The sequence below is a fragment of the Sinohyriopsis cumingii genome, chromosome 3 (genome assembly GCF_028554795.1).
Source record: "Sinohyriopsis cumingii isolate HCF-2022 chromosome 3, ASM2855479v2, whole genome shotgun sequence".
In the NCBI taxonomy this organism is placed as follows: domain Eukaryota; kingdom Metazoa; phylum Mollusca; class Bivalvia; order Unionida; family Unionidae; genus Sinohyriopsis; species Sinohyriopsis cumingii.
The window spans coordinates 146,815,573-146,837,486 of record NC_142963.1 but is presented as its reverse complement, the minus strand read 5'-3'; the positions used below and the strand labels follow the sequence as shown (position 1 = coordinate 146,837,486).

The following is a 21,914-nucleotide window of genomic DNA, read 5'->3' as shown; positions in this document are numbered from 1 at the left end:
GGTACAGTGCTTGCAGAAATATGTCCAGATTGATATTCTGCTAATCCTGTACTACTACGACTCTGTTTAATAACTAATAGAAATGAGTGAAAACCAACAAGTTCTGTAAATCCAACAAATAATTTATTTCCTTAAAATACAATGTGAAAAATGTAAATAGAACTTACGGTATTGCGAAATAAATCCCAAATAACGGGGTTCTATTGTAAAATAAATCCAACGCTGGAAGTGTTGATGTGCCTATGGTGGCTTGTATGGAAGTGATGTGCCAACGGCCTTTTGTTGACTCAATAATACAATCCCGTAATATAGTAATATATCCTTATTTGAATTTCATAATAATTCCCAGCTATCGTCTCTTTCCAAGAGTATGATTTTAGATAATGAGCACTTTGTATTTTCTGTGAATAAATAATTCGAATAAATAAATTCCAGCAAAAATGAAATACTGAACACAACACTAATACAACTGATCTTGCAACACAAATAATTAGTTTTTTCCAATAACAATCTACTGTACTCCTCTGCCTGACCTAGATCACAATTAGGTTTTTCTAAAATCAACTATTACCTAATGCAGAGGCGGGCAAACTTTCCAGTGCAAGTGCCGCATACACAAATTTACACCTTGTAGCGGGCCGCATAGTTCATTAAGTAAAATAATTAATATTTGAAATAGCAAAAACAGAAGTTTTTTTTAAATAACATCTAATTAATTTTCAGTTGTTAATATGTTGTTAATATTTGAAAACTTAAACTTCAAAAGAAGCACATTTATTTGATAAACAGTGTAACATAAACAGAGTCAGTGCGAATGATGACTTGTTCCTAGGCCGCATGAAAACCCTTGGCGGGCCGCATGCGGGCCGTTGTTTGCCCACCCCTGGACCTAATGGAAAGTTTCATTCCACAAGATTCCAAATGTTTACAAGATAAAATCTTAGTTATAATTAGAAGGTATATTACTAAATTATAATAAAGAACATAATAAATACAACGATATTGACTCAGACCATGTTAAATATGCTTACTTCCATTAATAATGATCATAATATTAAAACCATATTCATCGAGAAAATATTAGCTATGCATTAGTTGTTTACGGAATTAAAAAAATTAATTTGGTCAAGTACACAATAAACTTGATTTTGGACAAGGTCAGTTACAATTTTACATAACTCACATCATATCATGAAGATATAAAAACTTACAAATAAGAAATGCAAATTGAATCTACATAACACTACCCAGTTGCAATCTAAGCAGGATGAGGTTAATGCACTTGGACATGTTACATTTCTTGATTTGTGTAAAGATTAATGCAGACTGAAGCTTCACTTAATTTATATTTCACTGATTTAGTGTTAGTGTTTACAGGGTTTTTATTATGCTGGGGGTGGGATCGGCCTAAAATACTAAATACACGTGCTGCATGGCATTATTGCAGGAAAAGTAGATATGAAATGTAAAATAAAAAATAAAAGATTTTTAATGGCGTTCAACGGTGTTTCATTTTCACATATTTACATGTCTGATAGGAACTTTTTATTTACACTTTCATACATACCATTGTGCACATTATCCGTATATAATATGTATATTATATTTGAAACCTGAGTAAATTTTGCGTTTAGTTGCCTCATATGACAAAGTGGCCCCTCCACACGGGTTGCTCTATTGTACGTACAAAAAACATTCTAAAGAGACTTAATGTACAGTAAGAAAGTAATTTTATTGGATGTCATTGTAAGATTGTTACTCAGCTTGCTAGTGTATTCACACTTCATGACAATGCAAAATAGCATCAGGCGAAAAAATACAGATTTGTCGCCCCCGGATTTTACATCTAAACATGTTTTGGCCTACATCCATAAAACTTAATGGCTGACTACTTTATGTTTGCCCCACCACCACCACCCACCGCACCCCACCCCAAAAACTTTCTGCGAGCGCCCTTGACATTTGTCATTCAATCTTCAAATTAAGTGTTTATAATGACCAGGCAGATTAGGATCGCGATACTCAAGTACTCACGGGTCAGATTGCTGACTACGCAATTCCTAATCTCGTTGCTAATTGGTCACCTGATGAGACAGATATATGCACTATTAATATTTAAGACCGTTGATAAGAAATATCGCGCATAAGCTGCGATCGTCTGAGACCGGCAAAATGAAACTGTCTTATATTCTTCTGTTTGTCACCGTAGTCTGCGTTGCTTTGGCCAGAAAACCCAAGAAACCGGGCAAACCATCGTCAAAAGATGATTTACGTAAGTAATATTTATTTTAATTATCCTTTGATCTGCGTATTGTCTTATGTTATATGTGTCTCTTCTTTCAATCCCGTCAGCGTATTCCTTCTTTTTATTTATTTATTTATATGTTTATTTACCTTTTTATTTATTTATTTACATCCCACAATCACAGTTAACGCACTAGAGCATTATGGAAATCTTGTATAGTATACAGTCTTGGATTAAAAATAGCTACTATATCATCACACTGTATTTTCCCCAATATGTTCAATTCTGTGATCCGCCTCGGATGAGAGGCCGCGGGTTCGAACCCCGGCCGAATCATACCAAAGACTTATAAAAATGGTTCTTGCAGCCATCTGGCGAGGCGATCAGCATTAATAGGTTATTGTCGGGCTGGTCGGCATGACGCTAGGATAATGTGACTAGGTTGGGCATGATGCTACATGTCTGCGGCATGATGCCCCCTCCCCAGTGCTATACATCACTATAAACTACCACACTGCAGACATCATTAACAACATAAAGATGGCAATCATTGGCCTCCAAGAAATGTGTGTGTGTGTGTGTGTGTGTGTGTGTTTCATGATTATTTTAGAGAGATAAGGTTGATTACTATGTGTTTCCCGACTTTAGTTAGGAACAATCTGCATTGGGACCTATTTTTAGTATTGAGATACATCGCGGTATGCAGGCGCGTACCATGAAAATAATATAGCCGACCCGAATCTCCATAGTGGCCGTACCCTGATCACTCCAAGAAACAACTATATCTTTCTTTATCTTGTATTGCTCTTTTGTTACCCCCTCCCCCCAACAAATCCAAAGTAATTTATATGCTCTCTATGTGCATATGCTCAGACATGTATAAGTATTGCATCCATGCACAAATACATGCACACACATACTTCAATATGAACACATGCACATCCATGCACAAATACGAACACACATGCACACAGATACTTCAATATGAACACATGCACATACATACATACATACATACATACGTTCATACATACATACATACATACATACATACATACATACATACATACATGTATGTACACACATGCCTTCATATAAGTACAGATACACATGCATAAATATGTACAGATGAACACACGTGCATAAATATGTACACATGCATATAATGATAGCTGCGAATGTACATGGACGATTAATACAATGATTTCTTATATTCCTAAAAGGCGTTGGAATCTGATGGGAATTTATTTTCATCCATCTCCAAGCTGAAATGATGATATGTCATTAAAAAATTATATTGCCCGTTTGGTGACGCATCCCAAATATGCTTTATTTATAGTGTTACCATGATAACCCGTACCGTATGCATTCGCTTAAAGACGAGTCCAACTGCAAACTGTCCAGACCAAGATCTACCGTCTCATAATGATCGGGATCTCTGGGCTGTTTGTAAAGTGTAATCGGTAGAACGAACAACATAGACCCTGATCTGCAGGAGCATTATGCTACGGCAGATCAGGATCTTTGCATTTTATAGTTTGTGCTGACTTATAAGGGAGCACATACGGTATGTAACTCTTATTACTGTGTTTATTCAAGTACATATTTGTTTCTCGAGTCCACGATTTCGAGAATATACACAGATCATTTAATGTATATACCTTTTGTCTCGCATATGCATGAAGTATTTATTAATGTTTTGGGTTTTTTATGAAGTTGCACATTTCTTATTTCCTTTTTCGTGTGCAATCATTCTATGTGTTTTCGTGTCTTGATATTTATTAAATAATGGGATTTGGGTATACTTTTACCTACTTTCTTGAATTTGCTATATAAAAAAATTGTATTATCCCTAACTCTTGTGGGTGCATCAGTAATTGTAGTTACATTTCGCAAGAATAATTTCCGATTGTCAAATGGGATGTTTGGTCTGCTAGGCCTGCTTTAATGTTTTTGCCTAAAAGACCGAGTACAGCAATTTCATTCACAAAATCGCAAATGGAAAGATTTCCTGGTGTACATCTGAGACATTACTGATAGCAATAACTAGAGTTTCAAGAGAAAGTTTTTAGGTGCTAAGGCTTAAAAATGTACGAGTATTTTCAAACTGATATGCAATATACCCAATCCGTGATATTATAACTATCATAATTAATCAAAGAACGGGGAAAACTAATTTAGGCCGAAAACCTTAATTTTGTGTCATGCGGCATAACCATTGTTCCAAAGTCTGTGACGTCATCACAGGTCATAACAGACCCAAGATGTATTAGAGAAAAGAACACAACTATAGCTCTGATGCGGCGTGATGTAGTGAAGACATGAAAAGCACATTAAATTCATACATTAGACCAAAATTTGCCGGATCCAGAATAAGAGAGTTTGCCCAGTTTTAGACTTTCTTTCGTAATAACTAAAGCAGACCTGACCAAACCTCGCACGGACAGTCGAGTTTTCTCTATACCTAGGGATAGTGATGGTTTTGGGGAAAAGGGGACCTGTAAGTGAAATCATGGTTCCAAAAAGGTGAAATATGTGCCCGATTGCTCATGCGCGATTCAAAAAGCCAATCCAAAACAAGATCTTCTACATATCTAAGCAACTGTCTGAATCAACCGTACATGGGTCCCATTGATAGTAACAATAAAGCTTTGTCTTCTGCCCTCATCGTAATTAAAAAATTAGCTCCCCGGAATGATGAGTGAATAGCTTGCTATTTATTTATTTATTTTACAAAGAGGATGAAATTGATGAACTCCGACATGATTTTCAAGAACTTCAAGCCCAACTTACATCCGCCGCCGCAAAGCCATCTGGTGCTCAAGATGACAACAACCTGCAAGTAGGCAACGTGCACATTCATCTGCATGGTAAAGATGACACTGTGATGTCAAGCAGAGATGATCCGAATGATAGTCATATCCATCTGCACATGCACGTAGACGGTTGCGCAGGCCATGATCACGATGACGACCATCACCAGCATCGTCACCAACATTGGCCGAGACGTTATAATAAAACCGGAGGTGTAAATACCTCCACTAATGGATCCCTGGATAAGTATGTCTTCGAGAATGACCCTGGTAAGTTTGTTCTTGATAGAAAAATTACAGGTTTCTTCAAAAATCATAATTCTCTAAATGAAATATTTTACGTAGTATGTACAGTTTCATATTTTTTATATTACCACACGTTAACATATCACTATGTGATTCTGATTGGTCCAAATACGACCATGAAATTATTGTGCAGTATCCTCTTTACTGATTTGCTGCGATTGTGGAAAACCTTTTTTAAACCCCGCTTTTTGGAATTTTGTTTTCAATGAACATCGTTTGCCCCGAAAGGGAATTGGGGGAAAATGGTCTCGTCTGTTTCAATCTGGCCAATTTCCCCCTATAGAGGTTTGTTATGTCATGTATGATATATCGTAACATATTTTTTTTTAAATGGCTAAAACCCCCAAAACAAGAACAATAACAAGAATTAAACCTACGGGTATTGCTCAGTTGATAGTGGGGTGGGGTGAAGGGGCGGTATATCTGTAGCATGGAATCCACTCTATATATAAGCGTAGTTAAAATGTGAACTTACTTAAGTAAATAAACTCACCTTCGTTCACATAAGAATGCAGACATAAACCGCTCTCCCCAACTGAAAGAACTTTATCCAACCACAGCATATATAAGCGGTAAATATGCGATGCAAGTCAGGACTCAAAAAGAGGTTTTGTTTACGTCTTCTTTACAGTCTAATGTTCCAAATCAAATACGCACTGCAAATATCCGGTCACAAATACATTACAGTAAATATGTGTATTTCTGCATCCAGTAATCTTCTTTTCACAAAAATACCGCAACAATGTAATGTTTAGTTGCGATGTAGAATTTCAAGGTAAACACAGGCAACTGTGTCGTGTATGCCCACTCAAAACGGTGGTGTGGTTAGAATCAAACAATGTGACATCACACGCATTGGACATATAGTGGTAAACAATGATTCTGTCTTTCCTAAAATGTTCTGTTTATTTGCGTGGACGCTTATTCTTTGATTTATATCTATAAATTTCATGAAGCCGGACCCTTTTCCTTTCGTCCACATAAACTGAATAAATTCTATTTCCACATACATTTGCTGTTCATTTCCATACACTGGCTCATGAAATAATGTCAAGGTCATCTCATGCTTTCTTACAAGTGGGTCTTTATTAAAGAGATGGATAAAACATGTCCGGGGATTTTGCTCCGTAAGTAAGGTAACCAAGACAAATCCAAATACTCATTGTGTACCGGTGCATAACTTATACATGACAAATCTTTAGTGGACTTTGTGGTCTTATCAGAGGTTAATGTTGTGCCTAGTTCCTTAAAATACATAAATCTTCTCATTTAAACTATATCACGGCCACGATCACCACCACGATCACGTCAGCATCGTCATCAACATTGGCCAAAACGTAACAATCAAACAGTGGTTACCAGAAGTGCAGATCATCCTAATATTGAATCATTAGACAAGTGTCTTCGAGAATGACCCTTGTAGGTGTTTTTGACGGAATAATAACACGTTTGCTCATCAAGTCCTTAATCTCATGCATGTATGTATGTATGTATGTATGTATGCATCACACACACACACACACACACAAATAAATAATATATATATATATATATATATATATATATATATATATATATATATATATATATATATATATATATATATATATATATATATGTGTGTGTGTGTGTGTGTGTGTGTGTGTGTGTGTGTGTGTGTCTGTGTGTGTGTGTGACAAAGTAAGCACCGATCTGGAGTGAGAGAGAAAAACATTGCGCTGGATGAAAACATTAAAAGTGAACTTGTACCAAATAACCTACAGTAATCTGATTCGTCGTAACGGTTACGCTTGTTTACGCTTTCCTTGGGTTATATCTACAGTGTTCATAATTACAATGATACATAGTTGCAATCGCCAGTTGACACACACTGGGCCTACATGTTAAATTTGTCGGTTACGAGATGCGCATACTGTATTGTGTTTTAATCCTTTGTTTTTAAACTTATTATAATGACTAATGTTCTAAATAACGATTATTAATTATCAAATATAAAAATGTCGAAATGGTCTCTCTCTCTCTCTCTCTCTGGATTATCGTATCTAGATATGGGCGAAAATCCACGAAAATACGAGCGTTGGGGATTTTCGCTTGTGTCATAGGACGGTGTCTCTGGACCTATGAATGTTGGTAATGTTAGTCAAGTCGTCCGGAGGAGGAGAGAGATAGAGAGAATTACATAGTTAGTTAAAGCAGAATAATAACTTAGATGAACTGTAAATATATTAAAATATTTTAATTACCTCTTGTTGGTTCGTAATTTCACTTCGTTTTTATTCCACGCTAATTTCCGTACGCCAGTACGTGAATGCCTGACAGTACAGGTATAGTGTATAAGACGTTAATAGTGTTTGCAGTGCACTACTTTCTTCATAAAAAAAAAAAAACTATATTTCATTTTTAATTCATGACTGTGTCTTATACTGATTTAATAAATGTGAATAAAAATAGAAACTAAAAAAGAAAACAATCAATTATCAATTTGCATATGTGACTGTGAATAACAAGAAAAATCGTAGAACTACATTTTGTAGCGGACAGACTCGAAGGGTTGTGATGAGTTCATTCACTCGGTCAATACACAGTTGCCAGCAGCACATTGTAACTCCATTCAAAGTGCAAATATGTGTATTTGTATGTGATATAAATAAAATATATGTATAGTATGTACGCTGCATCAATGATATACTACTCGTTTTATACATTTTTCATTAAAAGGAAACTCGGGCAAGCCTCGTTTCCTTTCAATGAAAGATGTATACATCTCGTGGTATGTCATTGAGACAGCGTACATACTATATACATTCCACGCCTGTATGAATGTAATCTGGAACTGAAGTGATTGTATATGTTATACTGGAGAGTATATTTTTGAGGAATTAAATTATGTTTTGGTCCAAACCTTAGTAAAGTCTGAATTTAAATGATTTAAATATAGGTATAAGATCTCGATATAATAATGTAGCATGTAATACGTCTTTTAAATACATTCAAATGTTAGTTCACAGTCTTTCAGAATTCAATTTAAAATTATTTTCAAAGCTCCGTTATTTACTTTGTTTGAGAACACTTTATACATTTTCATGTTACACGGTACACGAAATTGTCGTAATCAATTATCTCTAACCATCATTGGTGATATTCTTTCGCTATTATAACGTCAATTGAATTAGAGATATTAAAGTTGTATGTTTAATCTTTTGGAGATAGGTTACATTATTATGTTTCTTGCTGTTATACACTGGGCACTACTTTAATAACAAAAGGGCCAAACGGATCATTCATTCTGCTGCCACCTTCCCGATAACCAAACGCAAGAGCAGTTGGCCATGAAATCTCGATCAGTTGCCTGCTTTCTATAAATAACACTGATTCAAATTATGTTGATTAGATATGCTCAGGCAAGAATTATTTCAAAGTTTCTCTCTTCAGTTTCTTAACTAAATCCATATCGAATGACACACCAACATCATTGGGCCATACTGAAGGATCACTATAGGTCTCGATGCTTGCTATCAATGCTGGTCGTTTTCGTTTGAAATTTAAATTTGGCCCAATTCTGTTCACTTTTGGTTTAAGAAAATTAACGGTAGAAAGTTTTTTATCTTTAAGTAGCGGCTGTTGTATTTGATAGTTGATCGGCATCATTTGTACAGATTTCGAAACCTTTTAGTCCTGATGCTTTCTATCAAATTTGATTGAGTTTTATTGTTGGGTTTTGAAAAGGTGTCGTTTAAAGTTTGTTCTATCTTTAGTAATGGTGGCCATATTTGGTAGAGAATCCACGTTGTTAAACAAATCTTAATTCTCTTAATTCAAAAATGATTTCGTTTAAATTTAGTCAAATTCTGCTGAGAGATTTGGTAAAAGAAATCGCAAACATGTTTAATACTGTATTAAGGACAACCGTTTCTGACGTTGGAGAGGCACCGTTTGCACAAGATTGAAAGGATTTTGCGCTGGAATAGTTTTATTTCAAATTTGATACATTCTCTTCAGAGTTTTTCGAGAAGCAATTGTTTATGGTTTTTTCTAATTTCTTTTAAGAAATGTTTTAAAGATCATCCTGCCAGCACGTCTTATGCAACATTACAAAAAATCATGCTAAACGGATTTTTTGAGAAGTTCATTTAAATTTGTTTTTCTCTCGGAGGAATGACGATGATATTGGATGAAAGATCGGTATCAAATTTAACCCATTTGAATCGTTTTGATGCTCGAACGGTCTCTGTAAAATCACTGAATGGCATAAACAGAAAATTAAAGTTGTTAACGTTCTAAAACTGAAAAAAGCCAAGAATGTACTAACACAAGTTCACACATCACATGCTAGTTGCAAGAAGTGGTGAATTCTTAAGCGAAATTCATTTTTTTATTAAAAAAATCTTTTTATTCTTTGTCGTTTCTTTACTTAGAGAATTTGATTGTTAAGGGGAATTCTCGATTGTTGAAAAACGTAACATTTTATTGCATGTACTCAATTCCTCATGGGAAATAAAGAATACTACTTTGTTTTAATTGTTATGTCCAACACCTATATGTAATTTCTATTCAGACTTAATAATCTTTTCCAAATTAAAGGACACCATGAAAAAGGGGAGACCTGTTAATAATGAACGTTTGGTTCTGATTCCTAGTTTCAGCCATTTTTGCAGAATTCTTATTGTAAACGTCACTGCCGGGACCGTCGAATAAGAATGAACGAGATCTGAACTAATTCCTTGCGAGGCTATTGGGCCCATGAACTTTTTGTGTCCCATAATAGACCCGTTAGAAAGCGAGGCGATTGGCGGCCATATTTAATTACCATATATTGATTTTACTATTGAATTTATTGGGTGTATGCCAGTTAAGATCATTTCTTTGAATCACATCAAATGCCATAAAACATCAATAATAAGCACAGCAACAGTCATATTGCCAGGCTATGTATTAGTAACGTGTATTCCATGAGAACGTCAATAACAAGCACAGCAACAGGCCATGTATTAGTAACGTGTATTCCACGAGAACATCAGTAATAAGCAAAGCAACAGTCATATTGCCAGGCTATGTATTAGTAACGTGTATTCCACGAGAACATCAGTAATCAGCACAGCAACAGGCTATGTATTAGTAACGTGTATTCCACGAGAACATCAATAATAAGCACAGCAACAGGCCATGTATTAGTAACGTGTATTCCACGAGAACATCAGTAATAAGCAAAGCAACAGTCATATTGCCAGGCCATGTATTAGTAACGTGTATTCCATGAGAACATCAATAATAAGCACAGCAAGAGTCATATTGCCAGGCCATGTATTAGCAACGTGTATTCCATGAGAACATCAATAATAAGCACAGCAACAGTCATATTGCCAGGCCATGTATTAGTAACGTGTATTCCATGAGAACATCAATAATAAGCACAGCAACAGTCATATTGCCAGGCCATGTATTAGTAACGTGTATTCCATTAAAACATCAATAATAAGCACAGCAACAGTCATATTGCCAGGCCATGTATTAGTAACGTGTATTCCATGAGAACATCAATAATAAGCACAGCAACAGTCATATTGCCAGGCTATGTATTAGTAACGTGTATTCCATTAGAACATCAATAATAAGCACAGCAACAGTCATATTGCCAGGCTATGTATTAGTAACGTGTATTCCATGAGAACATCAATAAAAGCACAGCAAGAGTCATATTGCCAGGCTATGTATTAGTAACGTGTATTCCATGAGAACATCAATAATAAGCACAGCAAAAGTCATATTGCCAGGCTATGTATTAGTAACGTGTATTCCATGAGAACATCAATAATAAGCACAGCAAGAATCATATTGCCAGGCTATGTATTAGTAACGTGTATTCCATTAGAACATCAATAATAAGCACAGCAACAGTCATATTGCCAGGCCATGTATTAGTAACGTGTATTCCATTAGAACATCAATAATAAGCACAGCAACAGTCATATTGACAGGCTATGTATTAGTAACGTGTATTCCACGAGAACACCAACAAAAAGAGCAGCAAACAATCAAATAGTCAGTCTATAGAGGAGGATTACCGACATAACTCTATGCGTGTATTTTCTAATCTTCCTTGATGCATTATTGTCAATGGCTGCTTGAAAGTGCTACTTGCATAATTCTATCAATGTATATTGTATTATCATTGATGCAAATTGGACGTGGCAGTTTGCAAGTGCTACTTTCCTTCTGCATTATTGTAAATGACTGCTTGCAAGTGCTACATTAATAATTCTAGTCATGAATTTTCTATTTCTCATTGATGCAAGCTGTAAAAGGCTGCTTAGATCTACTTTCCTATGGGTCATTCTATCTTGCAACAACATATTTTGTGGATTTTATAAAATCTGTTTCTGTAGATGAGATCCATGCGCACTGTGACTTCATCCCCAATATAGATCTCCCTGAGGCAGAGCGGGAAAACCCCAGAGGATATGTCCATTTCTCACAAAAGGTAAGTACCTTACCATCATTGTGTGTGTGTGTGTGTGTGTGTGTGTGTGTGTGATTTGGATTTTTAACTTAGCTTTAACAATTTGTCAGTCATATCGCTATGATGTCTGCAGTGTGGCAGTTTATAGTGATGTCAAGTACTGGGGCATCATGCCGCAGACATGTATCACGATGTCCCACCCAATCACATTATCCCGACACCAGACCGACCAGTCCTAATACTAACCTCTTAATTCTGAGCCCCTTTCGAGGCAGCTTTTAGTACCATTTTTATAAGTCGTTGGTATGACTCGGCCGGGGTTCGAATCCACTAACACCCGCATTCGAGGCGGACGCTCTAACCACTAGGCCACCAGAGCGGTCCCTTGCCATCATTGAAAGGTTGTACATGTCACATGAAAGTCTTGTTAGAATAGTGGTAAGAATAATGTGACTTGAGTGATGTCAAATGACTAATGTTGTCAAATGACTAATGATGTCATATGACTAATGATGTAAAATGACTAGCTATGTTCATACTTGACCAGAAAATGTATCATTGTTTTGATTAAGTCAGTTTCATACTACCAACAACACTCGATTTGTTTGTAGAAATACATACTTTGATAACCTGTGTTCCATTAGCAAGATATGGTTTATCCTAAATCAAGGAAATTCGGTATGTCCCCATCTCTTCAAAGATACGATATTATCAATTCAAATTTTTCCTAGTATAGAAAAACTATTGGTGCATCGTTGATATTTACGTAAGGTGCGCAAGAAAACATATGTATGTATGTATGTTGTGTGTGTGTGTGTGTGTGTGTGTGTGTGTGTGTGCATGCATGCATGCGTCTACCTCTGCACGTAGGGACCCCGAGTGGCCAAGTGGTCTAAAGCGCTCACCGTTCCGGATCACTGCCATCTCACCTCTGTCTGCGTGTATTCGAGTCTCAGGCTCGGCTAACGTGGGTACGTGAGAAAGCTTGCCAGTAGCTACTCGTAGGTAGGTGGTTCTTCCTCCACCAGTTATTCTGACTGCCACGTATAGCCTATATTGTGCTGGAAAATGGCGTTAAACCCTGAAACAACAACAACAAATTCTCCATGTATGTATATGTGTAGCAGTAGAAGTAGATGGATGAATGGATAGAAGGATTGCAAGAAATTATTTTCTCAGACAAAGATTGTGTAAAAACATATTGTGTTTTATCGTGTAGTAAAATGTATAACAAAGACGATGATTTGATTCATAACTTTTGTCAATGATATTTTAAATATGCACAAAATGTTTGTTTTTTGAAACTGGAATTATAATTAAATAATGTAGAAAGATGGTTTAGAGATACTGACTGAATCCATACGTTTTAGCTATCTGGTGGTCCCGTAGAAGTTGATGTCCACGTGGACGGTTTCAACGTGCACGATAGCCCAGGTGGTATACATGAGCATGCGATGCACGTGCATGAGGGATCTGATCCAGAGAATGGGTGTGACCATCTAAGAGGTCATTTCAACCCTCATCAAGCCTTCCATGGTGGTCGATCATCTGCAGAGAGGTATCTTGTAATACTAATTCGTATATTGTATTAGTGTCTGTTGTTTTAGCAATACAGTAGTAGTAGTAGCAGTAGTAGTAGTAGTAGTAATAGTTGTAGTATTAATAATTGCAGTAGTAGTACTAATAGAAGCAGTAGTAACAGCATTAGTAGTAGTAATACTAATAATATCAATAGCAGTAGTTGTAGTAGTAATAATTGTGTGTGTCTCTGTGTGTGTGAAAAATTATTCAGTCACATCGCTACGATGTCTGCAGTGTGGCAGTTTATAGTGATGTCTAGCAGTGGGGCATCATGTGGCAGACATGCAGTATGATGTCCCACCCAGTCACATTATCCTGGCACCAGACCGACCAGGCCTAACACTATGCTGAGCGCCTAGCGAGGCAGCGGTTTGTACCATTTTTGTAAGTCTTTGGTATGACTCAGCCGGGGCTCGAACCCACGACCTTCCACTTCCAAGGCGGACGCTCAGACCACTAGGCCACCGGAGCGGTCTAGGCAATAGTTGTAGTAGTAGTAGTTGTAATAGTAGTAATAGTTGTAGTAGTAATAGTTTTAGCAGTAGTAATAGCTGAAGTAGTAGTAGTAATAATTGTAGTAGTAATAGTTGTAGTAGTAATAGTACTAGTAGTAATAGCTGTAGTAGTATTAATAGTAGTAGTAGTAATTGTAATAGTAATAGTTATATAGATGTCATAATAGCAATAGTTGTAGTAGCAGTGATAGTTGTAGTAGTAGCAATAGTAGTAGTAGAATTAGTTGTAGTAGTAGTAATAGTAGTAATAATAGTTGTAGTAGTAATAGTGATGTCTTCAGGACCGGGCTACAGGCGATACGGGCGATCGCCTTGGGTGTCAATTTATAAAGAGTTAGGAGAGGGAATTGGCATTGTAGTATTTCTTTTTTTTTGGGGGGGGGGTCGTCCAGCGCAAACTTTGCGACCGACCTGAATTGATATACTTATATTTGATCTTCGCCTCCTATTATAATTTATGTTCATGTGCATATGTTAAATTCTGAAGGCACGTTACGAATTATACATGTGGTCTCACCAGTATGACACGTTATACATGTAGCTGATTTGGGGTACGACACCTGTGTCGTAGTATTGACGAAAGGTCAGATGCAGTGGCACGTACAAAAAAGTTTTTATTTGCCTTGGCGAGTCATGGAACAAGATCCAATTAGCCTTACAGATTGTACTAATTCACTATTTTCTCATGAACGAAAGTCATGTGTAAGAATAGACTACCATGAAAATAGTCACGCTTTGATGCATGTTAATATAAATGTATACTGCTTGATTAGATCGTACAACTAATTTCTTTGTTAAAATTTTAGGCACATGGGAGACCTTGGTAACATACCCGTTGACCATCGAGGAAACGTGCACACAGAGTTTGAAGACACTGGAATCACACTGATAGCATCAAACAGCATCATCGGACGCTCTGTTGTGGTGAGATACTATTTATGTATGTATGTATGTATGTATGCATGCATGTCTGTCTGTCTGTATGTATGGATGCATGTATGTATGCACTCATGCATGCATGTATCTGTATACGAAACTCTTTTAAGAAGGCAGTAAACGAAAGACCCTATACTTTTGTTTTACAACGTACTTATGCATATTAAGGTTACACTAAATATCTGTTTGGGAGGCAGAAGAATAAGTAAGGTGTTCCGTATATTTCTCAGAATTTATTAGGGAAAATGACTCTAGTACAAGCATCTTCATTATTGTACACAATCACTAAACGAGAGAGGAAGAGAGAGAGAGAGAGAGAGAGAGAGAGAGAGTGGGGGGGGGGTTTGGACCTTTAACGTAGCTTTAACAATTTATTCAGTCATCGCTACGATGTCTGCAGTGTGGCGGTCTATAGTGATGTCTTGTACCGGGACATCATGTCGCAGACATATAGCGTGATGCCCCACCCAGTCACATTATCCTGACACCAAGCCGACCAATCCTACCAATAACCTCTTAATGTTGAGCGCCTAGTGAGGCAGGAATTAGTAACATTTTTATATGTCGTTGGTATGACTCAGCCGAGGTTCGAACCCTCATCCTTCCGCATCCGAGGCGGACGTTCTAACCACTAAGCCACCAGAGCGGTGGAAACTAAAGAAACAATTGCAGAAAAGTAAAGCATTTTATAATCGAGTTCCGATTATTAGATATCTCCGTAATGGATCAACAAAACCTATGGGCTTACAACTCTGTCTGTCTGTATCTCTCTTTCTCTCATGCGGCAGCGTAAATATATTAATTTTCCAGATCAATCTAAACCTTTGGCACGTTCCTCTATCTGATAAGGGCGAACCCAGTCCAACCTTTTGCAATTACGGAAAAGCAACGCATGCACAATCGTAGGCTAGATAAAAGCCCTTCGTTTCACTTCTTGCCGGTTTATGGTATTTTACTGAGGAGATGCTCAAAACCATATAATCCAATATTGAAAAATAACAAATAAGATTGACATATCTAATTTGTGTCTCGCCTACTACTGCAAAGAATAGGTGAGACATTTGAATATTTGTTCCTTCTGCTTTCTTGTTATTGTCGTCGTCTGCGTTAATGCTGATATTTTGCATTGAAAATGTGCAGCCCCGAAACTTGATGTATTATCAATTCCTCTCTCTGTCTCTCCCTCCTTTTGGAGGAAACCTACTCACCATGGGTCAGTATAAGTCATGGTGATCTACTTTTCATGCTGCAACAATTAAGTTACAATTGTGCAACTATATTAAGGGTACCAAAGAATTAAATAAAACATACCAAATTCTCGCACTTGCCGTAGGGAGACATACATCATTTCTAACATCACAAAACGCCAGTCATTGTATATGTTACGCTGAGCTTCACATTCTCTCTTGGGTTTTGCCTACCTCATGCAACTGCATCATCTTGAATGGTCCCTGCAAAGATGGGGATAAGGCTCCGACTGCAGTATGCAGAGTTCTAATAAGAAATTGCTTTCTGCACTAAATAATTCAACAAACGTAGCTCAGTTTCAAATACTTTTTTTGAGCAGCATCCGCAAACTTATGTAAATAATTGCCACATGTCAACGTATGGATAATTCAAGACTTTATCTTGAGCACCGTTACTTGCTGAAGTGCTGTATATGCAATTTACAGAAAAAATTGATGAAACTGCATTTTGAAATTTCTTGTTATGTTCTCAGATCCATTCGATGCCTGATGATCTAGGAATGGGAACCGGGGATAGCAGAAAACATGGAAATGCTGGAACACGAGTGGCTTGCTGCAGAATCACAAAGGTGTCTGGAGACGTAATTGATGATGTCGCTGATGGACATGATCACGATGATTAAAGACATCATCGTCATGTCAGTTTTTGCCAATTTGTATTTGGTATTTTATTCAGGAGTCTTCAAGTATTACAATTTAGTAAAGCGAATAGAATGTTATCCACTTCAGTACAATACAATATATGTCGATTATCTTGTCGGAAACAGTGACATTTGTTAAGAAATATTGCTTATCTTTCCATGTTAAAAATCGCAATATAGTTCCTCAATGGCAATTCCTCCGGTTTTAATATGATGTCTTGGATAAAGTCGCCCAATTCAAACGTGATGATTGATTATAGGTATCTAGCCGTGTTTGTTGATAATTTAACAAAAACTGGTTGATTCAGATCACGTAGCCTTTTGTTTAAAACTTTATTTTGCTTTCATATGCATTATTGAAAATTTTACAATAACATTTACGTAGATCATGAATGTTGAAAAATTGTAACATCTAGCTAAAAGTGATGATATATTTGGCAATTGCTCCAGGCTTTTATGAAAAATAAGTTGTCGCTATGACGTCAAAACATTCTGGAGGAAAAGTCTGATGGTTTCATCATAAGCGTGGTACACTTTTACTCAGAACTGGGAGTTTGCAGTCCAAGAAATTCCGGTCTTTAAGAGACAATAGTTGCTTAGTTGTTTAGTATAAGCAAATAGATCGTACTGAGTATTAATTACTTCTATGTAATGGATACCAATACAGTTGATTTTATCTATGTTTTTGTCCCTTTTTTCATGGACCCCCGCTGTATTTTCGTCTGAAAATTGTGTTTTAAAAGTGAACATGATTTAGGTACATAGGCAACATGATTTAGGTACAAAGGCAACATGATTTAGGTACATAGGCTTTATATGTCCATTGTGAACAACGTTTGACCAGATCTGGCTGCTGGGTAACTATACATGCTTCTAAAATTATGTTAAGGTCCAGTTTGAGCAGCTAATGTCCTCATTTATGTTTTCCTCAATTGCTTAGAATTCAGATATATCAGGTGGAAAAGATAACACGCGACAAGAACGACCCATAAACAAATACGTAAGTCTGGGATATTGCGTGTTTTGCGACATGTGCTCACATCTATTCGTAACAATACAGTAGAAGATTTAGCCATCATCCATGGTTAGGATATAAGCTTTCACTTTTGTTGTTGGAAAATATCGATTCAAACACAAAAATAAAAATCGATGGTTCATGCATACATTTGGTCTTATTTTGCGCGTGAACAAGATTTAGAAACCTTGTCAGTTATAAAAATAATGGATACGGGGATTCATAAATAAAGAATACGTCATTCTGCGACAAACTGTTCACAAATCAACTTGGGAGGGCCCCGAGTGGCCGAGTGGTCTTAAGCGCTCACCGTTACGGATCACTGACACCTCACCTCTACGTGGGTTGGCATCTCTGATTCGGCCATTTTGGGTATGCGAGAAAGCTTGACAGTAGCTTCTCATGTGTTGGTGTTTCTTCCCCCGGGGTTTTCCAAGGTTCTTCCTCCACCATTTATACTGGTCGCCATGTATAGCTGAAAAATGGCGTTCAACCCTACAACAACAACAACAAATCAACTTCTACTTCTTGTGTTGATGTAGTTCCTAAATCAGCAAAATGTAGTTCTTGTATCGAATTCACTGAAGACATTATAACTTTGGACTTAAAATTGAGTATAGAAGCCATCAATCTAATTAGCTGAAAGTAATGTCTGACTTACAACTGACCACTCAAATATCTAACGTCTTGACTCCTCGATCACTCTTGTATAATGCTAAATGGCGCACGAGTACTACAGAATACAGACTGGTTCTCTTGGTCTATAACCCTTTGTGTTCGAGAGTAAAACAGGATACCAAATATGTCTATTATTCACAAACACAATCCAGAGGCGTCCTGAGTAGTTCAGTTCCATTACTTCCATAACATAGTATATAGTTTAGGATGCACCGTTTCCCTTACGCTTTATATAATTTTATCACCTCAAGCAAGTGTATCTTCGACATAATAAAACGTCAAACAACTGGCATTTATACAGCAGCTCTACCTGAATGAATAGCATTTTGACATTTTCACTGGAATATTTATTTGGACTCTTTCCATAAAACAAACAGCTTAAACGATGTGCATGCAGTTCGCATACTCAGTTCAGAATGAATGCATGCTCGATGCCACTGCATATGGCATTTTGATCGAAACTTATTATTCCAGTTTTGAAAACTATTGTACAAATCTTAAACTTTATCGATAGAGTTTTAATATATTCTAAAAGAGGAGATCCAAAATTAAAATAAGTTTATTCTTTGAAATGATGGTGTAAGAAGATTTTTCATGGATTATGATACAAACTGACTACCAAGACCAAGAACACTCCAGCGCGTGCACTGGAACGAGAACATGGACAGCATGGTTGCGATCTGTCTTTATAGTTTATTGTGATGGAATGGGGTCTCGTAGACAATGAAAAACGTGGCGTAGTCCTGCTGCTATTTTTCTAAGACATTATTTTGTTAAATAGATACAATAGTTGATGTTACTTGGTTATGTTGTATTTATTATTAAAAATCAATATCTCGTACATATACTTTCAGCGAAAGCATCATCGGTTTCAGATGATTTGCCATAGGTATATTAGCAATAACATGCATGGACAAAGCGTGCACTTTGTATTACCTATTCCTCAATTGGACCTGGTCTATTTGAATATTGAACAAAGCGTGCACTTTGTATTACCTATTCCTCAATTGGACCTGGTCTATTTGAATATTGAACAAAGCGTGCACTTTGTATTACCTATTCCTCAATTGGACCTGGTCTATTTGAATATTGAACAAAGCGTGCACTTTGTATTACCTATTCCTCAATTGGACCTGGTCTATTTGAATATTGAACAAAGCGTGCACTTTGTATTACCTATTCCTCAATTGGACCTGGTCTATTTGAATATTGAACAAAGCGTGCAATGTCCCTTACCTATTCCTCAATTGGACCTGGTTCATTTGAATATTGAACAAAGCGTGCACTGTGCGTTGCCTGTTCCTCAAATAGACCTGGTCAATTGAATATTGAATAAAGCGTTCACTGCTTCTTACCTATTCCTCAAGAGAACCTGGTTCATTAGAATACTGAACAAATTTTGCACTGTTTCTTAATTATTCTTCAGGTGGATATGGTCCATTTGAATGTTCTGATAAAAATTCAATCTGCCATTTTCTTCTGGCCGATCTTGAATTGCTGTTTCTAAGTGAAGGTTCGAAACTAGCAAATATGAATTGTTTGTTCTAGCGTCAGTTCATTAATACCTTTATATATTATCAGATTCAAACTTTATTATTTAACTGAGCAGTCATTAGCAAAATTTCTCTCTCCAAATTCATTAAAAACTATCATTTAGTTTTTAAGTGGCAATATACCGACGGATCAACACACTTAAAACGGCTGTTTTTAAAACATTGCAGAAAGAGTTATTTAACTATCTGAAGCACCCTCTTTAGCGCTCAGCTGATTTCAACTGCCAGTCAATATCGAGAGGCCTCATGAACATACTTAAAAACACACACACACCCAAAAATAAAATTAAACATTAGTTATTTATCCTGTCATATTGGCCATGACTTTTACGGCAAACCCTGCAGCTGTCAGTTTTCGAAGTGGCAATTCCAATGACGTGCATAGACTTTGCGAAGACAGTAACCAATAATTCGACCTGTGGAATCAATGGCCCACTTGACCCCTCGAGTAATTAGAATACCGCCAATATATACAAAAGTAAAAAAGCAAAGTACATCTGCCGGGAACGTTATGCACATAGACAAAACAATAAATTATAGTTCACTTGTAGCAAAGTCAGTCTATTTTCATTGTACCTAACATACACAATATCTTATATTGTGTGAGAGAGAGAGAAGCAGTGCTCCGTTGTTTCTGAGTAATGAAATCGTGATATCGCGCTATCGTAATGTGTCATTGCCTTGCAAGCAAGAAGTCGGCGATTTTTGAGACCACCATTCAAAATGATAATCAACATGTGACATAGCATTACTGATACTTAGTTGTTGTTATTTATTAACCATAGATCCAACGAAGATCAAAACCTTGATTTAAATTTGGACACACTCATAAAAACAGGTTAACGAACCGAACAAGCTAACACGTACGCGCACACGTCGCTTTAGCCAAGTACTAGTTTTCTAAGTTGATATTGTTCTTGTCTTATATTACAAGTTTAGGCTCTAATAAACAGTAACAAAAGAAAGAGTGAAAACAACAAGCCATGACAAATTTAATTTTTTGTTTATTTCCCTGAAAAAACTCTGTAAAATGAAATAAATAAGAACTTACGGTTTTAAGAATCAAATCCAAAAATAATCCATAAATAATCCACAATTTAAATTTTATATGTCCTAGTAATGAAATGTTTTAAAATATTCAAGTTCAAGTCCCGACGAAAAATCCAAGATGGAAGGTGATGACGTATACTGTAGTCAGGATAGAGCTGACGTGTACAGTCCTTTGTGAACTACATGAAACATATTCCGGTGTTTGAATTCCGAAAAAAATTATAATAAATATCTTTGTCCAAGAATTCTGTATGAGAACTCAAATATTTCCATGAAAAAGAATTAATCTCTTAGAATCAAAATAATTCGAATAAAAGTTAAGATGTAATTCCCAAACGTGTCACAAACACATACTTTCCTGTGTAAAGAAAGAGCCCCAACTGATCTCTCTCTCTCTCTCTCTCTCTCTCTCTCTCTCTCTCTCTCTCTCAGCCGGGAACTAGGTCAGAAATAGAAACAGTGTTTCTGTTATTAGGTATCTATGAAGAGATTCAGGTCAAACTGATTTTCAGGAATATATCAAATTCTTAGTAAACAAAATTACATTACATTGACATGTAAGGAAATTAAAAATAAGTCAATTTAAAAATTACAAACAGACAATTAAATTAAATCAAATATAAATTGAATCAAATTTACGTAACACTTTTATTTTTCTCCTTCCTGTGACATCTATCAATGATAACAGCAGCAGCAGCAACAACAACAACAAAAACAACAATAATAATTACTACTGCTTCTACCAGCTGGACACATCCTGCGACTATGTTTCAGTTAAGAATGTCTTGGATAATTTGAAAGTCTGCAGTAACTTTGTAGCGCAATAATGGTACAATGTTTGCTTTTACTTTGGCGTTGTATGCATTTTTTTGTGTGA

General features: G+C 36.4%; 1 protein-coding gene across 1 annotated transcript; it reads left to right on the top strand.

Annotated features, from left to right (window-relative positions):
* Positions 1-2,115: 2,115 nt before the first annotated feature.
* LOC149804088 (uncharacterized) lies at positions 2,116-17,421 on the top strand. Its single transcript, XM_089954037.1, has 6 exons — positions 2,116-2,272; positions 4,984-5,328; positions 11,748-11,842; positions 13,192-13,379; positions 14,724-14,841; positions 16,574-17,421. Exons 1-6 carry the CDS (start codon positions 2,173-2,175, stop codon positions 16,721-16,723), a joined length of 996 nt encoding a protein of 331 aa, XP_089810163.1. The 5' UTR covers positions 2,116-2,172; the 3' UTR covers positions 16,724-17,421.
* The last annotated feature ends 4,493 nt before the right edge of the window (positions 17,422-21,914 follow it).

What these genes read in the sequence shown, in the direction of transcription:
- LOC149804088 (XM_089954037.1), top strand. Translation starts at nt 2,173, where the DNA reads ATGAAACTGTCTTATATTCTTCTGTTTGTCACCGTAGTCTGCGTTGCT. An exon ending in ATCGTCAAAAGATGATTTAC is followed by an intron (nt 2,273 to 4,983) that starts GTAAGTAATATT and finishes TATTTTACAAAG; the next exon opens with AGGATGAAATTGATGAACTC. An exon ending in TGTCTTCGAGAATGACCCTG is followed by an intron (nt 5,329 to 11,747) that starts GTAAGTTTGTTC and finishes CTGTTTCTGTAG; the next exon opens with ATGAGATCCATGCGCACTGT.